General features: G+C 52.8%; 1 protein-coding gene and 1 long non-coding RNA gene across 5 annotated transcripts in view; both read right to left on the bottom strand.

Annotated features, from left to right (window-relative positions):
• HIVEP3 (HIVEP zinc finger 3) overlaps nucleotides 1-6526 on the bottom strand; it is an 85839-nt gene extending 79313 nt beyond the window's left edge. For all 4 annotated transcript variants that reach the window (XM_054170348.1, XM_054170349.1, XM_054170351.1 and 1 more), the window contains exon 1: nucleotides 995-6526. In XM_054170348.1, the coding sequence (XP_054026323.1) occupies nucleotides 995-6115 (5121 nt within the window). In that variant the 5' untranslated portion in view covers nucleotides 6116-6526. The remainder of the gene's footprint in view (nucleotides 1-994) is intronic.
• A 161-nt stretch (nucleotides 6527-6687) lies between these two features.
• The window catches only part of LOC128898205 (uncharacterized), a 37092-nt gene continuing 22264 nt past the window's right edge, over nucleotides 6688-21515 (bottom strand). Inside the window, exons 2-3 of the long non-coding RNA XR_008462737.1 lie at nucleotides 13021-13085; nucleotides 6688-6800 (exon numbers count right to left, since the gene is read on the bottom strand). This is a non-coding gene — a long non-coding RNA (uncharacterized LOC128898205). The remainder of the gene's footprint in view (nucleotides 6801-13020; nucleotides 13086-21515) is intronic.

Below are 21515 nucleotides of genomic sequence, written 5' to 3'. Positions count from 1 at the left end.
ACTTCATTCCACGATACAGAAATAAAGTGAATAATCCATCAAATAGAAATTGACTGGGAGATGAATATCAGATGGCCAAAATCTTCAGAGCAAATTCTGTTTGCTAATCTACAGGAGCACGACCCGGATTAAAGAGATCTGCGTGGTTCAGCATTAACCAAGGCAGGCAAAGTCTGCCCTCAAAATGAGACACCTAACACTAAGCAGCTACCACAAGTGTATTAAAGACTCTGGCCAACGTCTTTGGTGAGCTCTGCCCCTCTGAAGGCATTTGCCTTGATCCTCTTAACTCCACAGACCAGCTAGAAACTATCCTTAGACACCTGGAAAAGCAGGTGGACAGCTAAGGCTATGAACCGCAGGGCCCAAAGCTCCAGGTCTAACCTAGCGAGGCACTTCTCCAGATGCCATTGCACGCCTCCAGGCTGCTTCGGGAGCCTAAAAACCTCTTGCAAATCTCCCTTTAATATTTTTCTTAAACACTTCTAAGCATGCCTCTCCATGTTCATTAAGGTGAGATCAGCAGCTGCACGAGCAGGCAGAATCCCATTTCCCCAAGGTAATCCTCTCTGCATTTAGCACATGCGAAAAGGGAGGGAATTAGAGCAGCAATTTAGAGATAGAGATAGGAAAGAAATGGTGAAGCTGCTGGAAATATCCAGGCAAATGCAAATCAGGGCTAATCCTCTGCTGCTGGGGCAGTTCACGGTGTGGTGGTGATTCCTACATGCTCCTTGGATTAACAGGCAAATGGAGAAGGGAGAGGTGGCACATGGCCTCGGTTCAGGCTTGCCTAGCTTTTTGCTTTGGAATGGTTGGGTTACAGTGGGGTTTAGCTGCTTCATTCTAAAAGCTGCACTGAGAACAAATGCATAGCAAACCGAGGGAGGGATGAGCAAACTCCTATCAGCCTAAGGACAGCAATTCCCCATCCCTTGTCCCCCTCTTCCCATGTATCCAAATGGATGAGGAGAAATAGATAGGGTTGCATTACCTCTGTCATTTTTGGCTTCCTGGAGCTGGATGGGACAAGCCTGCCTGCCTCCGGACGTGGAGCAGTAGCCATGGTGTAGGTCTCCTTGCTCACTTTCTGCTTGGACCTCAGGAGGGCCAGGGCTGCTTTAGTGGATATACCTGGAAGGTTAGGATTATACAAGCTGATGCACCAGCTGGCATAGACTGAGGAGCGTCGATCAGCTTGCTGGGTATGATTTGGCTTTATGTAGTTTAAATAGCACCAACTGACATTAGTGGTTGTGTGGAGGCTGGGGAACTGCAGTACCTTCTTCGTGTCTGTACCTTCGCGCGGCTTCATTGCACTGTGAGTGCCCTCAGACAGAGGTGCAGGGCTTGGAGGGTTTGGTGGAGACTGCTCCACTGGTTCTTTGGAGTCTTCCTTCTTCACAGGTTGCAAAGGTGCCTTGCCGAGGAACTGTTTGCCAGCTGGCTGCTTGTACTCTTCCAGTGCCTCAAAACTTGGAGAAGCTGAAGGAGACTCAGCTTGTGGCAAAGTCCTTGGGGTTTCCTTTGGCTCTGACTGCTCTAAGGACGGAGTCGGTGGTGTTTCAACCTCGACCCTGCCTTGGCTTTCTGCGAGAAACTGAGATTTGTCCTGCTTTTTCCCTTCTTCTATTGCACTGGGCGGCTTCACCACTTCCAACTTCTCTTCTGCTTCAGACACTTCCTCCTCTTTCACTCGCTTCTGCTGTTGTGTTTCCATCGTCAGCTCCAAACTACCGGCTGGAGAGAGCATCCTTTTGCTTCCCCCAACTGTTGAGGAGGCTCCTTCCAGCCCGAGGATGCTGTCGGATGGGGAGGTGAGCGGCATGTAGCCTTTGCGTTCCGGCAAGGGTAAGGGCACCCTCAGATACGGGCTCTGGAAAATGCTTCTCTGATCCTCTGTGATCATCTGGGCCAGATCGAAGCCTAGGCCGTGAACATCAGCGCTGCAGACCAGGGTGCCCTTGGGCTGGCGATCATCGAACTTGGGGAGGACGATAGAAGAGGAACTGCCCTGGGACTGAGTGACCAGGATCTGGGAGAGGGTGGTGTACATGGCGCTGCCATAGGACGGCATGTTGGTCTGGATGCGGACGGGGACCACCAGCGACACCACTGGCTCTGGCCGGGTAGGGACCACCAGCTGGGATGCAGACACAGACACTGAAGGGCTTGTGGTGCGGGTCAGAGGGTGCAGCCTACTCTCCGAGTCATACTCTGTGCACGGGGATAGCCTGGAGGCTTCCACGGCTGGGAATAAACTGGATTTGATCTGCGGCAAGTGTCCACCGGCCTCGCCTGGCAGCTGGAGAGCAAACTGAGACTGGAGAGGCAGAAAAAAGGCTGAAGGGATGGGTGAGGAAACCGGGTAATGCACGGGCAGGAAGGAAGGATGCTGCCTGAAGGGCACCTCGGCTGGATGAGACATCAGGGGAGGAGCGATATGGAGTGGGCCTGGGTGGATGAGCGTCTGTGGGAGAGGCAGCGGTGGGGTCTGAAAAATGGAAGGAGGAATCTGAGGCATGGTGAACTGAGCAGAGAGGATGTCAGACATGGTGTGTGCAGCAAAGAGCTCTGCAGACTGCCCTGGCTGCGGCAGGAGATGCTGGTAGGGAAAGATAGAAACCTGCGGGGCCATGAAGTGCTTCTCGTGCAGCGTTAGCTGTGGGATGGGATGGTGAAACACCTGCAGAGCTTCTGTGTATGGCTGGGTGTACACTGGCTGAGGGCTGTCTTTTGGCTGACTCTTCTCACTTGAGTAGGTACCGTGAGAGGGCAAAGGGGGTGAGGATGTTGGCTGATGAGGCAAACTTGTCGAGGGAGATTTGCTAGAAGAAGGAACCAGATCCTCTGCCTCTGGCCGGCCTGCTGGGGCTGAGTCTGGCTCATGCTCTGGGTGTCTAGTGAGGGATGCTTGCCTGACTAGAAAGCATTTCCTTCTCTCCTGTGGAGCTGAGGAGGTTGAGGGGCCAGGGGTGGAGGCAGGAGTGGATGACAAGCTCCCATAGTCAAATGATTTACTGCGGGTCTCTGACATCTGGGAAGGATGGGACACGTTGGGGGTCTGCTCAGAGGCAGATCTCCGCATTTCCCTGGAATGGTGATGGTGGCTTGGTACCATCAACATGTGCGAGCCTGCGCCGGGAGGCTTGGGCTGGGGCTCAGAGGGCTGCCCAGAGGACTCTGACTTGCTGTGATCCTCACGCTCCAAGGAGACGGAGTGGCTGGAGCCATGGGACACACTGCTCTCCTGACTTGGGCTCCGAGTGAGAGACACCGACTCAAAGCTGGACTCCCCAGAGGACTGAGCCATTTCGGCCAGCCGCAGCCTCTTCTTTTTTGGTGGCAGTTTCTCTGCAGGGAGCTGAGAGAGGGTCTGGCTCCTCTGCGGCCACTGGAACTCCTCTGTTTTCTCTGGCTCTTTGGGAGGAGGCTCTGGCTCTGTTTCTGGCCTGTCAGGCTCTTCCGTGACCAGGATCTCCGGGACCTGGATGTTGGGCTGGCGGACTAGCTTGGGCTGCAGGGAGTGAGGCGGTCGGCTGTGCTGGGCTGTTGGCTGGGATGAGTATTGTGACAAGGGTTTGTCTTCTCCTTCCAAGCTGCTCACCTGCTCGATAGAGTCGGACTTCTCAAAGGAGCTTGTGTGCTGGATGACTGAGATCTCCTTTGAGGTCGTTCTTCTCTCTTTGCCCTCTGTGCTCGGAGCAGGTTTGGTGTTCCTGGCGTGGAAGCTGGCAGCGATGTCGGAGGGTGCGGATTTCCCCGGCTCTGCTGGTGACTTCATGGATTCCCGGGCCAGGTTCAAAGCGACGTCAGATGATGCTGGGTTTGCAAACTGAGTGCCTGGCCCAGCACTGGAGGAGGGAGTGTCTGACACCTCAAAAGCTGGAGGCTCCTCATCATCACCCAGGCTCTTTTCCTTCCGCCTCTTTCGGAGCGGGGTGAGCTCCAAACTACTCCCCAGCTTGTAATGCATCATCTGGGGCCAGGTGTCAGGATCCGCAGCGCTTTTCTCCGTCTCTGAAGAGGTGTGGGAAGCAGAAGAGCGAGGCTTTGAGAGCTGCAGCTCTGAGCAGTAGTACTTCTTATGGGCTTCATAGTTGTCCCTTTTCTTGTAGCGTGCACCGCAGACGCTGCACTCGTACATAAAGCCTTTGACCTTCGGCCCCTTCCGTGACTTTTTGGTAAGATCGCTTTCCTTGGTTTCAGGCTCCTCAGGAGGCTTGGAAACAGTTTCTTTGTTTGCAGAGCTGACCTCCTCCGAGAGATATTCCACTCCCAAAGGCAGCTCAATAGCTGGCTGCCGTTTCAGCATTCGAGGATGGGAGGAAAATGCTTGACTGCGGCTTAAGACTCCAGGCTCCATGATGTGATCATCGAACGAATAGCTACCTCTAAAGGTATGTGGGGAGCTTATAGTGCATGCAGCAGAAGGCATTGAGTGGCTTCTTAGGAGAGGCACTGTCTCTGTGGCACTGTGGGATTGCTGAAGTGACAACAATGATTGTTCAGGCTTAATTTTTTCCCCGTGGGACGCCAGCGCTTTCGATGCCTCCAACTGGCTGCTGGAAGCAGATTTGATATCGAACTGAAACGGTTCTCTGTACACACCAGACTTGGGAGATTCGATGCTGCTGCGTCTCGACAGAGAGCTTCTTCTGGGCTTCACACTGTCTATTTCACTGGTATCTACAACAGCCTCGTTAATGGTAATTAGCTTAGTGATGTGTTCAATGACCTGTGTCCTAGGCACAGACAATGGGACCATGCTGGGTTTCTCCTCGGCAGACAGGTGTGGGAAGCCCTGGGTGGTGTTGGCAGCCAGCGCGGCCGTCCTCTGCCCGATGCGGCCGCACTTCCCGAAGATGATTTCTGCGTAAGATTTGGCGTTGGTGTTGGGAGGGCTGATCTGCTGCTCCGCGCTTTCTGACCTGGAGAAGTAGCCCGACTCGGTGCTGCCCTTGCTGCCGGGGCTCAGGAAGGCTTGCTCGTCGATCACCTTCTTCCGCTCGCTCAAGCGCAGCGCCAGCTTCTGCTTGATGGTGTGGGTGTCCTCGGACTTATGGCTCGCAGCATGGTCTGAGGAGGGCTCTGCAAACTGGCTGCTGTCCTCCAGAGACTGAGACAGGCTGGAGTGAGACAGCGAGCACCGGTCCTGGCTGGAGCCTTGGCTGCCGCCGCTCAGCAAACTGCTGGACAGCAGGGAGTGCTTCTGCCTGGGGGAGAGCTCCGCTGAGTGGCCTGACATGGCCCCCGTTTCCTCCTCCGAATCCGTGCTCTCTCCTTCTGTTGGCTCTTCAAACTCCTCCCCACCAATCCTCTCCATCTCCAAGCTCGAGGGGTACATCTCTGCTCCGATCCCTGAGGCCAGCCCAGCTTTGATGCGATGAGCATGAGATTTCCTATGCTTATACAAATTGCTCTTCGTCTTAAAAGAAAAGCCACATGGAATGCAAGGGTAGGGCCTCTCCCCCGTGTGGGACCTGATGTGTTTTTGGAGCACGCTTGGCTTCGCGCAAGGCCTGCTGCAGTACTGGCAAATGTATTTGCCCGGCTTCTGAGGTTTCTTTTCCTTCTTGTGCACTTCCTCAGCTTGCTTTAAGGAAACCTGTGAGGAGCGAGGGATGTAGACCTTCTGAACGGACGGCATGTCCTCGGCAGGAATGATTGGCGAGTGGGAAGGGAGGAGCTGGCCGTGGTGAGAGTGAAGCCCGGGTGATGAGAAGGAGCCAGAAGGACCTGGTCGTACTGGATCAACTAGCTGCCATGTGGGACCTTCGAGGACGTGCTCTGGTTTCCCAGGAGACATGAATGCTGGTGTCAGTGCGTGCTGCTGAAGCTGAGAAACGTGGGGAGGATGGTCAAAAGAGGAAGGCTTAGGTTGCTTCTGATGTCCAGGCTTCTCCTGAGACTCCTCCCTCGGAACAGGCAAAGACCCAGAAAAGTGCTGCTGCGAAATGATATCTCGGAGAGGGGTTCCTTGCGAAGAAGCAGAGCTGCCCTGGTACGTAGTAGTGGATGAAATACTGGCTTGGAAAGCCTCTCCTTTGGGAAGCCTCTTTCTTGGACTTTCCTCAGCCTTTTTTGTGCTCTTCTGGCTTTGTTCAGGATCCATGACCTTAAAAGGGTCTCTGAATGCTATTTCGGGAAGGTTTTGGCAGGCTTCATTTACAAACAATAAAGGTCTCTTCCGTAGATTCCCTGCTCTGCCTGCATTTGCTACGAAGCTGGAGCCACCAGGAGATGCTTTGTTGAGTTCAGACTGGACTAAAGTGTCACTTAGTTGCTATTTGATTCCCCAAAAGCAAAAACAAAACAAAACAAAAAGGCAAAAACAAAAACAAAACAAAACAAAAACCCCACCAACGTTTCAAGGTCAACAAAGTTCACATTGGTAACACATGACAAAAACTACTTCAAAGAGAGAAAACTTTCCAAAACTTTTAGTCCAAATATTTTCCTTGTGAACTTGGTTAAGGCTTTAAACCTTGCCATTTTTTTTGTTGGGTTTGGGTTGGTTTTTTTTCTCCCTTTCAGTTGACAGTGGCAAGCCTTCAAAGTCAAGATGCAACCCACAATGTGTCTCTTGTTTGTTATGCAGACCTTTGAAAACTTGAGCCTTTGGTGCTCATCTCATCCTGAGCTTTTCCTGGTCTCTCTTGGCTTTTTTTTATCCTTTCCTCCCCCCTCCCCTGCTTCCTGTGCAAGGAAAACAACACTGAACGGTGTAGGTCCCCCCTGTGTCTTCCTTCTGTTCCACTTTGGAGTTCAAAAGCCTTGGAAAAGCCTTTCCCACATTTCTGTAATTACAGCCGAAAGAAAACAGACAGAAAACAAAACAAAACAAAACAAAAGGATTACTTTAGCATTGGGGTTCATGGCACTGCATGCTGCTGCTTCTAGAGGGGATGAAGGCAAATATTTGGCACCAAAGGAGTTCAGAGTGACTGATGGAGCAGTGGCCACACACAGGACAGTGCTCCTCATAGTAATCTAAGCAGCACTGGAACTGGTTGAGCGCTGGTACAGGATGCCCAGGGAGGTGGTTGAGGTCCCGTCCCTGGGGATATTCAAGGTGAAGCTTGACAGGGCTCTGGGCAAACTGATCTACTTGAGGATGTCCCTGCTGAATGCAGAGGGGATGGACTGGATGAGCTTTGGAGGTCCCTTCTTACCTGGGGGATTCTATGATTTTAAATTGGCCTTGAGGACATCCAGGAGAGACAGCAGAGCACATTGATCCAATTTGCTCATTGCACTAAGTCAGAGCTCAGGGCTTGTGCTCGGTTTAACATCCACACACAGCTCTGCAGCAGTAACCAGAGACCATAACTTGAAACAGGGACAGTTCTGAATAATGGATTAAAACCATAAAATCACAGAATGGTTTGGGTTGGAAGGGACCTTAAAGCTCATCCAGTTCCAGCCTCCCTGCCATGGGCAGGGACACCTCCCACTAGCCCAGGTTGCTCAAGGCTCTGTTCAATGTTGGCTTGAACATCTCCAGGGAAGAAGCAGCCACAGCCTCCCTGGGCAGCCTGTTCCAGTGTCTCACTACCCTCACTCTAAAGAATTTCTTCCTCATCTCCAGTCTCAATCTCCCCTCTCCCAGCTCAAAGCCATTGTCCCTCATCCTGGCACTCCCAGCTCTTGCCAAAAGTCTCCTTTTATTGTCTCTTATTTCCATCCAAAACCATTATACAATGGTTTGGAATGTTTGTTGGAATGTTAACAGGTCTGTGGGCTGTTACTCATCCAAAGAGTTCTTCTGTCATCTTCATCATTGTCAAAAGTCCCTCCCTAGCTCTTCTGCAGCCCCCTTCAGGTACTGGGAGGCTGCTCTATGGTCTCCCCCAGCTCTCCCAGCCTGGGCCCATAGGGGAGGTACTTCCCTACGGTTTCAGACTGGAACTCCTTCTAATCTCAATAGCAGTTGCACATCTCTGAATGGGAATGTATGCCTCCTAAGCTGAAAAGTGTTCTTAAGGGCCTTGAAGTTATATTTCATCACATTTTCAATCAATTATTACACAGCCAGCCTCTCAGATCTTGCTAGGTAACCAGGTCATGGCAGATCTTAACTTACCATTAAGAGTTTTTACAAGAGCTTGTAGTAATGGGAACATCCCAATAAAGATCATAGCATGGATTGGGTTGGAAGGGACCTCAAAGATCATCCAGTTCCAGGCCCCCTGCCATGGGCAGGGACACCTCCCACCAGCCCAGGTTGCTCGAGGCCTCAACCAACCTCATGAGATTTTAACCTCATGGACCTCACTGAACTTCATTTAACTTCACCTTCTTTTCCCCCCAGATATAGATCCTGCTCCTCTCCAGCAGGAGTTTCACATCTGCCCATGACCTGCAGAGCACCTGCACTTGCCTCAGCTTGCTAGAAAAGATGCCTTGTGTTTATGGGCTTGTTGCTATGAGGAGCAATTAATTACATCTCGAAACTCCCTTTTGGAATGTGGTGGCTCCTCAGTGCTGACTAACACCCACAATGGTCTGGGCTAGACTGAGAGCACTGCACTTCCAGCACAGGACTCACTCAAGATCAAAGTCAGTTGTGGACCTGATTCAGTGTGTTTGCTTTTGGCCAAGATGCTGTTCTCTGCCCCACTCATGACACACCAAGAATATTAACTTGGGAGAAGTGGATTGAAGCAGAGACTTCTCCAGCAAGAGCAAAGAAAATGCTGCCTCCCACAAGCTCAAGCACTCACATTCAAGATCTGTCACCTCCAGAACACCTGAGACACACAAATGCTGTGATTTCTCCTATGGGGTCCAAATCCACTCCTAAACATGTCATAAATAGGGTTGTGAGGCAGCTTCCTGCAATATATACTGGGAGAGAAGTGGCTTGAGAGCAGTCTTGAGGAGAAGGCCTTGGGGGTGTCAGGTGGTGACAAACTCCCCAGGAGCCAGCAATGGGCACTGGCAGCCCAGCAGGCAGCTGTGTGCTGAGCTGCAGCCAGAGCAGGGAGAGCAGCAGCACAGGGAGGGGATTCTGCCCCTCTGCTCTGCTCTGCTCACACCCCACCTGCAGCACTGCCTCCAGCTCTGGGGCCCCCAGCACAAAAAGGTCATGGAGCTGCTGGAAAGGGTCCAGAGGAGGCCATGAAGATGATCAGAGGATGAAGAAGCTCTGCTGTGGGGACAGGCTGGGAGAGTTGGGGCTGTTCAGCCTGGAGAAGAGAAGGCTCCAGGGAGACCTTCTGGTGGCCTTTCAGCGCTTAAAGGAGCTGAACAGAAAGCTGGGGACAGAGTTTTGAGCAGGGAGTGTTGTGGCAGGACAAGGGGGGATGGTTTGCACTGAAAGAGGGAGATTCAGAGCGGAGAGAAGGGAGAAGAGTTTAACACTGAGGGTGCTGAGAACCTGTGCCAGGTTGCCCAGAGCAGTGGGAGATGCCCTGTCCCTGGAACCATTCCAGGTCAGGCTGTTTGGGGCTCTGAGCAACCTGCCCTAGCTGCAGATGTCCCTGCTGGCTGCAGGCAGGTTGGACTGGGTGAGGTTTAAAGGCCCCTTCCAACCCAAACCATTCTGCCATTCTGTGACTGCAATACATGGAGCTAGTCCCAGGCACTGAGGGACCAACCTCAAGCTTGGGTATCTCTTCCTTTCAGGACTTAGGTGAGGTTTAGGGTTGGAAGAAGCTGTCTGCTTGGGCCTCACTGCAGGAATTCATTTCAGCCATAATAAAGTCATTCAAAATAGCAGCAACTGGGACTTTCCAACAGAGCTTTTCTAGGCATTTACATCTCAAGCTTTAGGGGAAAATCCTGTTCCCAGGAAAATCAGCAGGAACGTTGCCATTGATCTCTTCCATCAGGATGGAGACCTTGTGTCCACCACAGGCTCATGTCCACTCCATTGAATTTCAAGTGAAACCCTAAGAAATCATCTCTGAGTGGGACTGAGAGCTGCAGTCCCCACTTCTAGTGCCTGTGCTTTGCATTTGGCCACAGACATGCAGTGCTAGCAGCTGCAAGCCATGTGCCACACAACCCATGTGGCTTTTTGCCCTTGAAAGGTTTGCTGCTGGGGTGCCAGTGCCCTGTGCTGCTGTGCTGAGCTCTGCTGCTGTGCTGAGCTCTGCTGCTGTGCTGAGCTCTGCTGCGCTGCAGAGAGCCAAATGAAAGTGAGAGGCAAACACAGGAGAGGCACAAACCAGGAGGGAATCACAGCCTGCATCGGGCTGGAAGGGACCCTCAAAGGTCATCTTGTCCAACCCCCCTGCAGCCAGCAGGGACACCTCCAGCTAGAGCAGGCAGCACAGGGCCACAGCAAGCCTGACCTTGAGTGTCTCCAGGGATGGGGCCTCCACCACATCTCTGGGCAACCCGTTCCAGGGTTTCACCACTCTCATTGTGAAGAACTTCCTCCTGATGTCCAAATTAAGAGGCTCCTCAGGTCATGAGGAGGAGGAGGAGAGGAAAGTGAAAGTAAAAGTTGCCTCTTCTGAGAAACCCCTGGGAGTGCTGGGAAGGGGTCATGAATATTACAAGGCTGAAGTCTGAAGATAGAGGGAAAGAGAACAGAAACTGGAAGGAAAATGAGGAAGAAAGAGTAGGGGTTCCTGTCTGTTAGTCCCAAGGGATTTCCCTAAGGAGCCAGGGGAAGCTGCCTGTGCAGAGGAGCTCTGGGAGGGCTGACCCTTGCCAGCCCCCTCCCCTCAGATACCTGCAGGTATCATCATCAGGCAACAGAGAGCAGGGGGAACAAAGTCTCTCAGGGAATGACAGAATGGTTTGGGTGGGAAGGGATCTTTCAAGCTCACCCAGTCCAACCCCCTGCAGTCATCAGGAACATCTGCATCTGCTCAGAGCCCCAAACAATCTGACCTGGAATGGTTCCAGGGATGGGGCATCTCCCACTTCTCTGGGCAACCTGGCACAGGCTCTCAGCACCCTCAGTGGTAAACTTCTCTCCACTCTGAATCTCCCTCTTTTAGTTTCAAACCATCCCCCCTTGTCCTGTCACCACAGGCCCTGCTCAAAACTCTGTCCACATCTTTCTGATCAGCCCTTTAAGCACTGAAAGGCCACCAGAAGGTCTCCCTGGAGCCTTCTCTTCTCCAGGCTGAGCAATCCCAACTCTCCCTGCCTGGCCTTACAGCAGAGAGCTTCCAGCCCTCCCAGCATTGCTGTGGCCTCCTCTGGTGCTGCCCCAACAGGTCCCTGTCTGTGCTGAGGACCCCAGAGCTGCCCAGCACTGCAAGGGGAGGTCTCAGCAGAGTGCCCCTGCTGCCCACAATGCTGGGGATCAGCCCAGGACAGGCTGGGCTTGTGTCCAGCTCATGTCCAGCTTTTCATCATGCAGCCAGGCACCAGACAAGCTCTTTACCACTGGGTTTGGGACTGAGACCCTCCATAAGTGGTAGAAGAAATGCTGCAGGTTGCACCTGACACCTGAGTTCCAGGTGGGAAATGACTGGAAAGACATTTGAGGGCATCAGGACTTTGTTTCCATTTTGGTTGGCCTCCAGAACCCTTTCAAGTGACATGTGGCAAACGGCAGTCCCTGGCTTTCTGTCACTTGCCTTTTGTTTCCAGGACACTGAAACATCTTGTTCAAGGGGATCCTTAAAACCCTGTTGGTGGCAAGACTGCTGCCTGCAGTACTCCAGCAGATGGAAGGATTTGCTCTGTTGCTTGGCCCTGTCCCAGCCAGATGGAGATCCAGGGTGATCAGTGGGGAGCTCTCACATCTGTGCCCTTTCTAATGCTGTTCCAATCATAACAGCAGTGTCTTCTACACACCAGCTTCTGGCCTGGTTCTCAGGATGCCAGGCTTATGTCAGTATCATAGAATCATAAAATTGTCAGGGTTGGAAGGGACCTCAAGGATCAGCCAGTTCCAACCCCCCCTGCCATGGGCAGGGACACCTCACACTACAGCAGGTTGCTCACAGCCACATCCAGCCTGGCTGCAAAAACCTCCAGGCAGGAGGCTTCCACCACCTCCCTGGGCAACCTCTGCCAGTCTCTCACCACCATCATGGGGAGGAACCTCTTCCTAACATCCAACCTGAATCTACCCATTTCCATCCCCCCAGTCTTATCACTTCCTGACACCCTCAGAAGTCCCTCCCCAGCTTTCCTGTAGCTCCCTTCAGACACTGGAAGGCCACAAGAAGATCTCCTTGGAGCTTCTTAATGTCTTTCTGCAGAATTTCCCTATCTTCAATCAGATCCTCACACTTGTCTAACCTGGTGTCATCTCCAAACTCACTGAGTCTGCCTCAGCCCCTTATCCAGATCATGTAAGATATTAAAGACCACAGTCATGCCAGCTGTAGGTTTAAGCAAAAGATCTGATGCCAGACTTAAGACTTTCAGGTGATTTATGACTCAGAAGGATTTACAATGCAAGCAGCAGTAGTAGATCCCCTGTAACCTCTTCTTACATCTTCCAGCTAGACTTAGAAACACAAAACTGCAGTGCTTGGAGGACATGGAACCACTGGAGAGGGTCCAGAGGAGGGTTATGAAGATGACCAGAGGGCTGGAGAGCCTCCTCTTTGAGAACAGGCTGGGAGAGTTGGGGCTGTTCAGCCTGGAGAAGAGAAGGCTCCAGGGAGACCTCAGAGCAGCCTTCCAGTACCTGAAGGGGCTCCAGGATGGCTGGGGAGGGACTTTTGGCAAGGGCTGGGAGTGCCAGGACGAGGGACAATGGCTTTGAGCTGGGAGAGGAGGGACAGAGACTGGAGATGAGGAGGAAATTCTTTGCAGTGATGATGGGGAGAGACTGCAACAGGTTGTGGCTGCCCCCTCCCTGAAGGTGTTCAAGGCCATGCTGGATGAGGCAACCAGGTCTAGTGGGAGATGTCCCTGCTCATGGCAGGGGCTTGGAACTAGAATGCCCTTTAAGTTCCTTTCCAAGCCAAATCATTCTGTGATTCTCAAACAGGCTGAAGAAAAATCAAAGCAAACCAGAGAAAGAGCAAAGCAGGTCCTGGGGCCAGGCTGAGCCCTCTGCAGAGGGCAGAGCACACAGGAGCAGAGGCTACTCACAGTGGATGTGGTCGTCCGGCGTCCCGATGATGTCTCTCTTCTGCTTGCCCAGGCTTTGGTTCAGTCTGTAAGAGAAACAGCTCATTGGAGTCGTGTTCTGCATCTAGCAAAATGCCACACAGGACTTACAGCAGGTGCCCTGATGGGGAGGATTGCTTGGTAACCAAAACAGTACACAAACTGAGGCCCAACAGCTGGAGGAGCCCTTGGTGGCTGCATTCACCTCCTCCAGGAAAACATCCCCATGGGGTGATCCTCCTCCTGGGGGAGGCTGCAAGGGAGACCACAGAATAAACTGGGTTGGAAGGGACCTTCAAAGGACATCTTGTCCAACACCCCTGAAGTCAGCAGGGACATCTCCAACTAGATGAGGGTGTTCAGGGCCACATCAAGTTTGACCCTGGATCTCTATAGCAATAGGTTCTCCACCATCTCTCTGGGCAGCCTGTTCCAGTGTCTCCCCAGCCTCACTGTGCAGAACTCCCTCCTGATGTCCAACCTAGCTCTGCCCTGACCCAGTTTCAAACCATTGCCTCTTGTTCTATTCCCACAGGCCCTTGTCAACAGTCCCTCCTGTAGGGAGGGACTTTCTGCCTGTAGGTCTCCTTCAGGTATTGAAATGCAGCCCTGAGGTATCTCTTCTCCAGGCTGAACAGCCCCAACTCTCCCAGCATGTCCCCACAAGAGAGGGGCTCCAGCTCTCTAATCATCTTCATGGCCTCCTCTGGACACACTCCAGCAGGGAGACATCACCTTGGAGGAACCATACACCTCCTGGGGTCATTGCAGTGCTTGCTGTCTGCAAAGGAAATATCTTCTTTGCCTTGGAACATGATTCATACTCAGGGCGGTTGTGGATGCCCCCTCTTTGGAGGTGTTCAAGAGACCTATGGCCATGGGACTCTGGGCCATGGTTTAGTGGCCATGGTGGTGTTGGGGTCATGGTTAGAGTGGATGATCTGAGAGGTCTTCCCCAACCCAAACAGTTCTATGGTTCTGTGATCTGCCCAGCTGCTGAGGACTTGCTGAAGGGAGCAGGAAATCCTGCTGGGGCTCAATTCCCACTTCAGTTACACATTTCCTGTGTGAAACTCACAGTAGCTCCAGTCCATGTTAGTCCCTTTCTGAAGAAGGAGACTTCCCTCTTTCACAGATGTGTTGTGAGTCATCTCCTAATGGCTGTGAGGCCCTCAGATGCTACAGGAAGGGAGAGACCCACAGAGATAAACAGGGATCCATGTAACTAGAAACAGCTGGGAAGGCATCCAGAAGCATTTCTCTGCTCATTAGAAACTCTAGGACTGAAAGCTGCGCTTGGGAACTTTCACTTCTGCCCCACAAGGCTTCAGCAATACTGAGCCCCCAGGGCTCAGCTCTGGGACCAGTTCTCTGTAATAACTTCATCAATGATGTGGATGAAGGGATTGAGGCACCCTCAGTAAGTTTGCAGATGACACCAGAGCAGGTTGCCCAGAGCCCTGCTGAGCCTCACCTTGAATATCTCCAGGGATAGGGCCCCAAGCACCTCCCTGGGCAACCTGTTCCAGAGTTCCACCACCCTCATGGTGCAGAACTTGTTCCTCACAGCCAATCTAAAATTGCTCTGTTCTCATTTCAAACCATTGTCCCTCATCCTGTCCCTGCAGGCCTTTGGGAACAGTCCCTGTGCAGCCCTCCTGTAGCCTCTTTCAGGTACTGGGAAGCTGCTCTGAGGTCTTCCTGGAGCCTTCTCTTCTCCAGGCTGAACAGCCCCAGCTCCCTCAGCCTGTCCCCATAGCAGAGGTTCTCCAGCCCCCCAATCATCTTTGTGGGCTTCTCTGGACCCTTTCCAACAGGTCCATGTCCTTCCTGTGTCGAGGGCCCAAGAGCTGGATGCAGGACTGCAGGTGAGGTCTCCCCAGAGCAGAGCAGAAGGGCAGAATCCTCTCTCTCCTCCACTGGCCAGACTCACACAATGCCAAGACACCACTCACGGTCCAGAGGGTTTCTGGGGCTTGGTTTCCTTAACATCTGGAATGAAACTAATCCTGGGCTGTTGTGGTGTTTTTTTTTCTACAAACAAAACTCAAGGAAACCAAGTTCCCTCCCCAGGTTTAATTGACCCTCAAGAACCATTCAACTCTTGGACTGTGAAGAGGGATTAGGTGCACCACCAGCACGTCTCCCCCAGAGGACTGTAAATGCCTCTGCTGCTTTCCCTGCTCACAACCCCATTGGTGCAAGGAAGGCATTGGAAAAGCAATCTTTTGAAACTGCTGCAGTGTAATGATGTCTTCAAAATGCTTCTGAACTGAGCCCCTCCAGCCCTGCCAAAGCAGGAGTGGGAAGCTGGCTCTTGGTGGTGACTCTTTCCAAGGTACCGTGCCTTGCGCACAGCTGAACAGGAACCGCCTGGCCCTGAGAAGGCTTTCTTCTCCCTGCTGAGGCTTAGAGTTAAACTCATGTATTGAGAAACCTTCCCAAACATTTCTACAGAGCTCCAAGCCACAGAAGTGAAGGGAAAAAAAAAAATAGAAGAAAAATAATGAGGGGACAAGCAGAGTTCAGATGGAGTTTATGATCTCTGCTCCCTTGCCTAATTGCAGAGTGAACTAGTGGGGAATCAGGGTTTAGACAATACCACAGGGGCTGCTCTCATGGCCAGCAAGCTTTGGAGAGATCAGCTGAAAATGGTTTTCCTTGACCTTCCTCTGGCTCATAGAATGGAAGGGACCTCAGAGATCATCTACTCTAACCTCCCTGCCATAGGCAGGGAAGCCTCTCAACTAGACTTGGCTGCTCAAGGCTTCATCCAGCCTGGCCTTGAACACCACCCTTGGACCAAAGAACTTCTTCCTCAGCTCCAGTCTAACCCTGCTCTCCCTCAGCCTCAAACCCTTCCCCCTTGCCCTGTCTCCAGACACCCTCCTGCAAAAGTCCCTCTGAAGCCTTCCTGCAGGATCCCTTCAGGTATTGGAAGGCAGCACTGAGGTCCCCTTGGAGTCTTCTCTACTCCAGGCTGCACACCCCCAGCTCCCTCAGCCTGGCCTCACAGCAGAGCTGCTCCAGCCCTTGGATCATCTTTGTGGCCTCCTCTCAGAGCCTGCCTTGCCTCTCATCTATGGATGCACACAGCCCTGCCTGGCCACTCGTGCTGAGCACAGGAGTCACTGCACACTGCCTGCTGGCTCATCCCTTTGCCTTGTCAAAAGCCAGCTGGGTGATGGAGAGTGGAGGTATGATGCAGACTGCCAGCAGACATAGCACTGTCCCAGATTATTTCACTGGGTAAGGAGCAGAATCTTGCTTCAAGCTCCCCCTTCTACAGGGAGCACACACAGTGCCCAGACACTGAGATGGAGTGAGGTCCTCCCATGTCACTGGCCCTCAGGGTCAGCAAATTGATCTTGGCTCCTTGTAATTACTGCTACCAGAGTACCTTCAGTTGCTGCAGAGCTACAGGGTGGAGGTTATCTGTGGTTAGTCACTCCCCTGCTCCTCCAGCCCTGAGGAACTGACTCCTCTCACTGTCTGGTGAACACAAGGGCTGGGAGGGAGCAGAAGGAAGTGCACCATGGGAAGCTGAACAAGGACAGATGAACCACAGCGGAGGTCAGGCTGCCAAAGAGTTAAGGAACAGATAAGAGGACAGCTCTCAGACAGCAGACTCAGTGCTGACTCACAGCTTGCAACACTGGTTTGACAAGACCTGGAAGCAGCCAGTGGGCTGAGGAGGGGTCCCAGCCAGACCCACTGCACCCCCCAGCCAGATGCATTGCACCCCCCAGCCAGACCCATTGCACCCCCATTGGAGCCGGGTTGGTCTGCAGCCCTGCAGCAAGCTAGACAGAGCACAGGTCATGGAGCTGCTGTTTTGCATGTGCAGGAGCTGGGGCTCACTGCACACATCTCATCAAACCCTATGCAAATAGCAGAGCCAGAGGGCTTCATCTGTACTGGGAGCCAAAACAAGCATCACAGGGACACAGCCCTGAGTCTAGACCTCAGCATGAAAAACAGAGCCCTCTGCCCTGGTGAGACCTCACCTGGAATGTTGCATCTAGTTCTGGGCTCCCCAGTTCAGGAGGGATAGGGATCTGCTGAAGGGACTGCAGCACTGCGTGGTGAGGAGAGGCTGAGAGCCCTGGGGCTGTTCAGTCTGGAGAGGAGAAGGCTGAGTGGGGATCTGACCAATGTCTATCAATAGCTGAGGGCTGGGGGCCAGGAAGGAAGGGACAGGATCTGCTCAGTTGCATCCTGGGATAGGACAAGGGGCAATGGATGGAAACTACAGCACAGGAGGTTCCACCTCAACATGAGGAAGAACTTCTTCCCTGTGAGTGTCACAGAGCCCTGGAGCAGGCTGCCCAGAGAGGTTGTGGAGTCTCCTTCTCTGGAGAGAAGGAGACTCCATCTGGATGTGTTCCTGTGTGACCTATGCTGGTTTCTATGGTCCTGCTCTGGCAGGGGGCTTGGACTCAATGCTCTCCAGCAGTCCCATCCAACCCCTAACATCCTCTGATCCTGTGGAGCCCAAATGAGCTACCAAAATGGAAACAAGTTTGTCTCACCACTGCCTAGATTTTGGTTTCCCCTGCAATAACACACAGCAAGTGCCAGGTCCTGGCTCCTACACCATCCCAGCACAGTGGGAGTTGGAAGGGACCTCTGGAGATCACCTAAGTCCAGTTTTATCCAGACCAGGTTGCCCAGAAAAGCATTCAGGATGGTTTTTAATGTCTCCAGAGAAGGAGACTCCACAACCTTTCTGAGCATCCTGCACACACATCTACACTGTGCTGGCCTCAAGGGACTGGTTTGGAGCCTCTTCTCTGAGTGACTTCAGGAGAACAATGAATGCAGTAAGGGATTACCCAGCAGGCAGCCTGCAGCTGCCTACATTAGATGGCCAGTGAACCACTGTGCAAAAGCTTACTGAATGACAGAGAAGTGGTGACAGCAGCAACAGGTCCTGACTGTGTCAGGATGGATTCCCTCTCCTTGCAGAGCATTCTCCAGTGCTTTGGACAGACAGATTTTACCAGCCACAAGAAGGTCTCCTCGGAGCCTTCTCTTCTCCAGACCTTCACTTCTGTGCTGGCAGAAGTGACCAGAAATGAAGGAGTGCTGGAGTCTTCACCCTTTGACCAAGGGTGAGTATGGGCTTGGGACCACACTACCCCGTGGAGAGAACTCCTCCTACTGCCATGGTCCAGAGCAGGCTGTCCCAGGGCTGTGCCTGCAGGACTCAGGTCAGTGAGCTGACCTGCAGGGCACAGCAGCTTTGTAGGACTGAGCAAAGCCCAACAAGGAATTTGAAGCAATGAAAGCAGTAAAAAGAAACTTTCACCAAGCAAATTCCATCTCTGCTCCTGGATAATTTTACTCTGAGAGCTATTACACAAACAGCTTTGTGTCTCATTACCAAGCAAGCAGAAGCAATTAAGGAAAATGCAGTAAAACATAAGCAAAATAAAATTAAAGCAGACTCCAGGATTGTTGAACAACCTCCCTAAAATGACAAAGTGAGCTCTCAAGCTGACACCACACAAAGCTTCCAGCTTGCTTTGAATACAGAAGCAAGGAGAAGAAATAAAGCAGAGAGCATCTCTACACAAACAACATCTCTCACGGGGAGTGGAGGTGGCTGTGCACTGCATTTTTATTTGGGCAGGCATTGGAAGCTGCTGAGACCCCACCTGGAGCACTGGGAACAGTTCTGGAGCCTCTGTTACAGGAAAGGTCTGAAGGTGCTGGACCATGTCCAGAGATGGGCCACGAGGATGAGCAGAGGGCTGGAGCTGCTCTGCTATGAGGACAGACTGAGAGAGTTGGGGTTGTTCAGTCTGGAGAAAAGAAGGCTCCCAGGAGACTTTCCTGTGGCTTTCCAGGATCTGAAGGGGGCTCCAAGATAACTGGGGAGGGACTTTTGAGGGTGTCAGGGAATGATAGGGCTGGGGGGGATGGAACAAAACTAGAAATGGGTAGATTCAGATTGGATGTTAGGAAGAAGTTGTTCCCCAGGAGGGTGGTGAGAGACTGGCACAGGTTGCCCAGGGAGGTGGTGGAAGCCTCATGCCTGGAGGTTTTTGCAGCCAGGCTGGAGGTGGCTCTGCAACCTGATTTAATGTGAGATATCCCTGCCCATGGCAGGTGGGATGGAACTGGCTGATCCTTGAGGTCACTGCCAATGCTGTGATCCTATGATTGGCACAGGCTGCCCAGGGAGGTGGTGGAGTCCCCATCCCTGGAGGTGTTCAAGAAACCTGTGGTGATGGCACTCTGGGACATGTTTTGATGGCCCAAGCCCCCTGCTCAAGCAGGGCACCCACAGAAGCTTGCCCAGGAGCACAATGGCCAGGGGGGGTTGGAGTCCCTCCAGAGAAGGAGACTCCACAACCTCTCTGGGCAGCCTGCTCCAGGCCTCCAGCACCCTCACACCAAAGAACTTTCTCCTCCTGTTCAGATGGAACCTCCTGGCTTCCAGTTTGTCCCCACTGCCCTGTGTCCTACCCCAGGGCACCACTGAGAAAGGGTCTGGCCCAAATTTGTGCAAGGTTCCACAGGAGTCTGTCCTTCAGCCACATGAGTGCTGGCAGCCCAGGTGTTCATTCTGCAACACGTCTCAGAGATGGTAGAGCAGGGCTGCAGGCTCTGCCTTGCACAAGCACTGTCCCCCATGGTGAGCAGCTCAGAGTGCAAACCAAGCCCCTGCTCTAACACCTGAAGCCAAGAGCATTCCCTGCCTCATGATCCAGCTACCCCCAGCCACTCTCACCCTTGTGCACACACAGTGCCAAAGCCCTGCAGACAGAAGGACATCTGTGCCTGGGTTCCTGCTCCATCTCTGCTAGCAGATGGAGATGCTCTGACAGCCACTGCTGGCTGACACAGGGGACACAAACCAGAAACCAGCCGAGCTGGAAGCAGCAGCAGCTGCTGCTGAGCCAAGGCTCTGCTGCTGGCAGATGCAGCAGCTCACATCCTGTCTGGAAGGCACAGAGGGGGACCTCTGCCATCATTCACCAGCGGGTGGCAGGGTCACTTCTGTCATCCATTTCTGACAGCCCAGCTCTGCTCTCCATGCTTGCTTTGGGCCAGCACAGACACTCTTACTGGCTTGCTTCTTGCTTTTCTTTCTCTCCCCCCTCCCCCCTTAATGTTTTCTGGTTTATACTTTAAAAACTAAAAATCATTAAATATCTCTGGGGTTTTGTCATTTCCCTCTCTCTGAGCAAACAAAGCAAATTTACAAGGTTTGAGCAAATTCTTGGGGTGTGCCAAGGGCTGAGGGCTGCATCCTTCCAGAGCTGAATGCCACTAAAGGTGAGAGGCGTTTGAAAGGCAGCCAGGAAAATCTGGAGCAGCCCATTTGACTCGGACAATAGTGAAAGAAGCCAAAAGCACCCAGGCCACCACCTCCAGAGCTCCTTGCAGAGCTGACTGATGAGCCAGCTCACCACAGCATTCCCCCACAGCTCCAGCAAAAGCCAACACATGCTCAGCAGAAAGTTTCCACAGAAAACAGGAAAAGCTTTGCCCTCTCAGCTCGATGATTTTTTTTTCTCTCTCCCCTCTCAAGCAAAGAAGAGAGAGAGATTCAGGCTGCTGAAGTGCCCCTGCCATGAAGCTTGGCATTGCTCTGGCTTGAGGAAACACCACACTGACCCAGGAGGAGCTTGGTACTGAATCAGCCCCTGCCCTGCTAAGCCTTTGTCCCAGGGAGCTCAGAAGGGAGGTGGCAGGAGGAGAGCACTGAGCATACATGAAGGGAGCAGAAAGGAGACACTTTGGTTCAATCAGCTGCAATGTCCTTAGTTATACTGTGATACTGTGATACTGTCCTGCATGTGGCAATGAACCTGAATTCCAGCCCCCTCCCCTCAGCAAAACACAACCAGCAAAAACACCACCTGGAGAGCTGTGTTTTGAGACACCCCCCCCACCCCTGCAGTGCTGGGGCAGCTCTGGAGTCCTCAGCACAGCACAGACAGGGACCTGCTGGAGCAGGGCCAGAGGAGGCCACAGCAATGCTGGCAGGGCTGGAAGCCCTCTGCTGAGAGGCCAGGCTGAGAGAGTTGGGGTTGTTCAGCCGGGAGAAGGCTCCAGAGAGACCTTCTGGTGGCCTTTCAGTACCTAAAGGAGCTGCTCAGAAATCTGGGGACAGACTTTAGAGAAGGGCCTGATGGGGCAGTCAAGAGGTGATGGTTTGAACTGAAAGAGTGAGATTCATGAGTGGAGAGAAGGAAGAAGTGTTTGACACTGAGGGTGGTGAGAGCCTGTGCCAGGTTGCCCAGAGAGATGGGAGATGCCCCATCCCTCAAACCATTCCAGGTGAAGTTGTCTGGGGCTCTGAGCAACCTAGTTGCAGATGCCCCTGCTGGCTGCAGGGAGGGTGGACTGGGTGAGGTTCTTCCCACCCAAACCAGTCTGGGACGCTGATAAAACAGATCCCATGCCCAGGCACCCTGTGCACCCACACAACATCCATGGTGATGAGAAGCAGGCAGCAGGAG

Source organism: Dryobates pubescens, chromosome 20, assembly GCF_014839835.1.
Source record: "Dryobates pubescens isolate bDryPub1 chromosome 20, bDryPub1.pri, whole genome shotgun sequence".
Classification (NCBI taxonomy): domain Eukaryota; kingdom Metazoa; phylum Chordata; class Aves; order Piciformes; family Picidae; genus Dryobates; species Dryobates pubescens.
The sequence above is the reverse complement of the archived record's forward strand: the minus strand, read 5'-3'. Positions and strand labels throughout refer to the sequence as shown.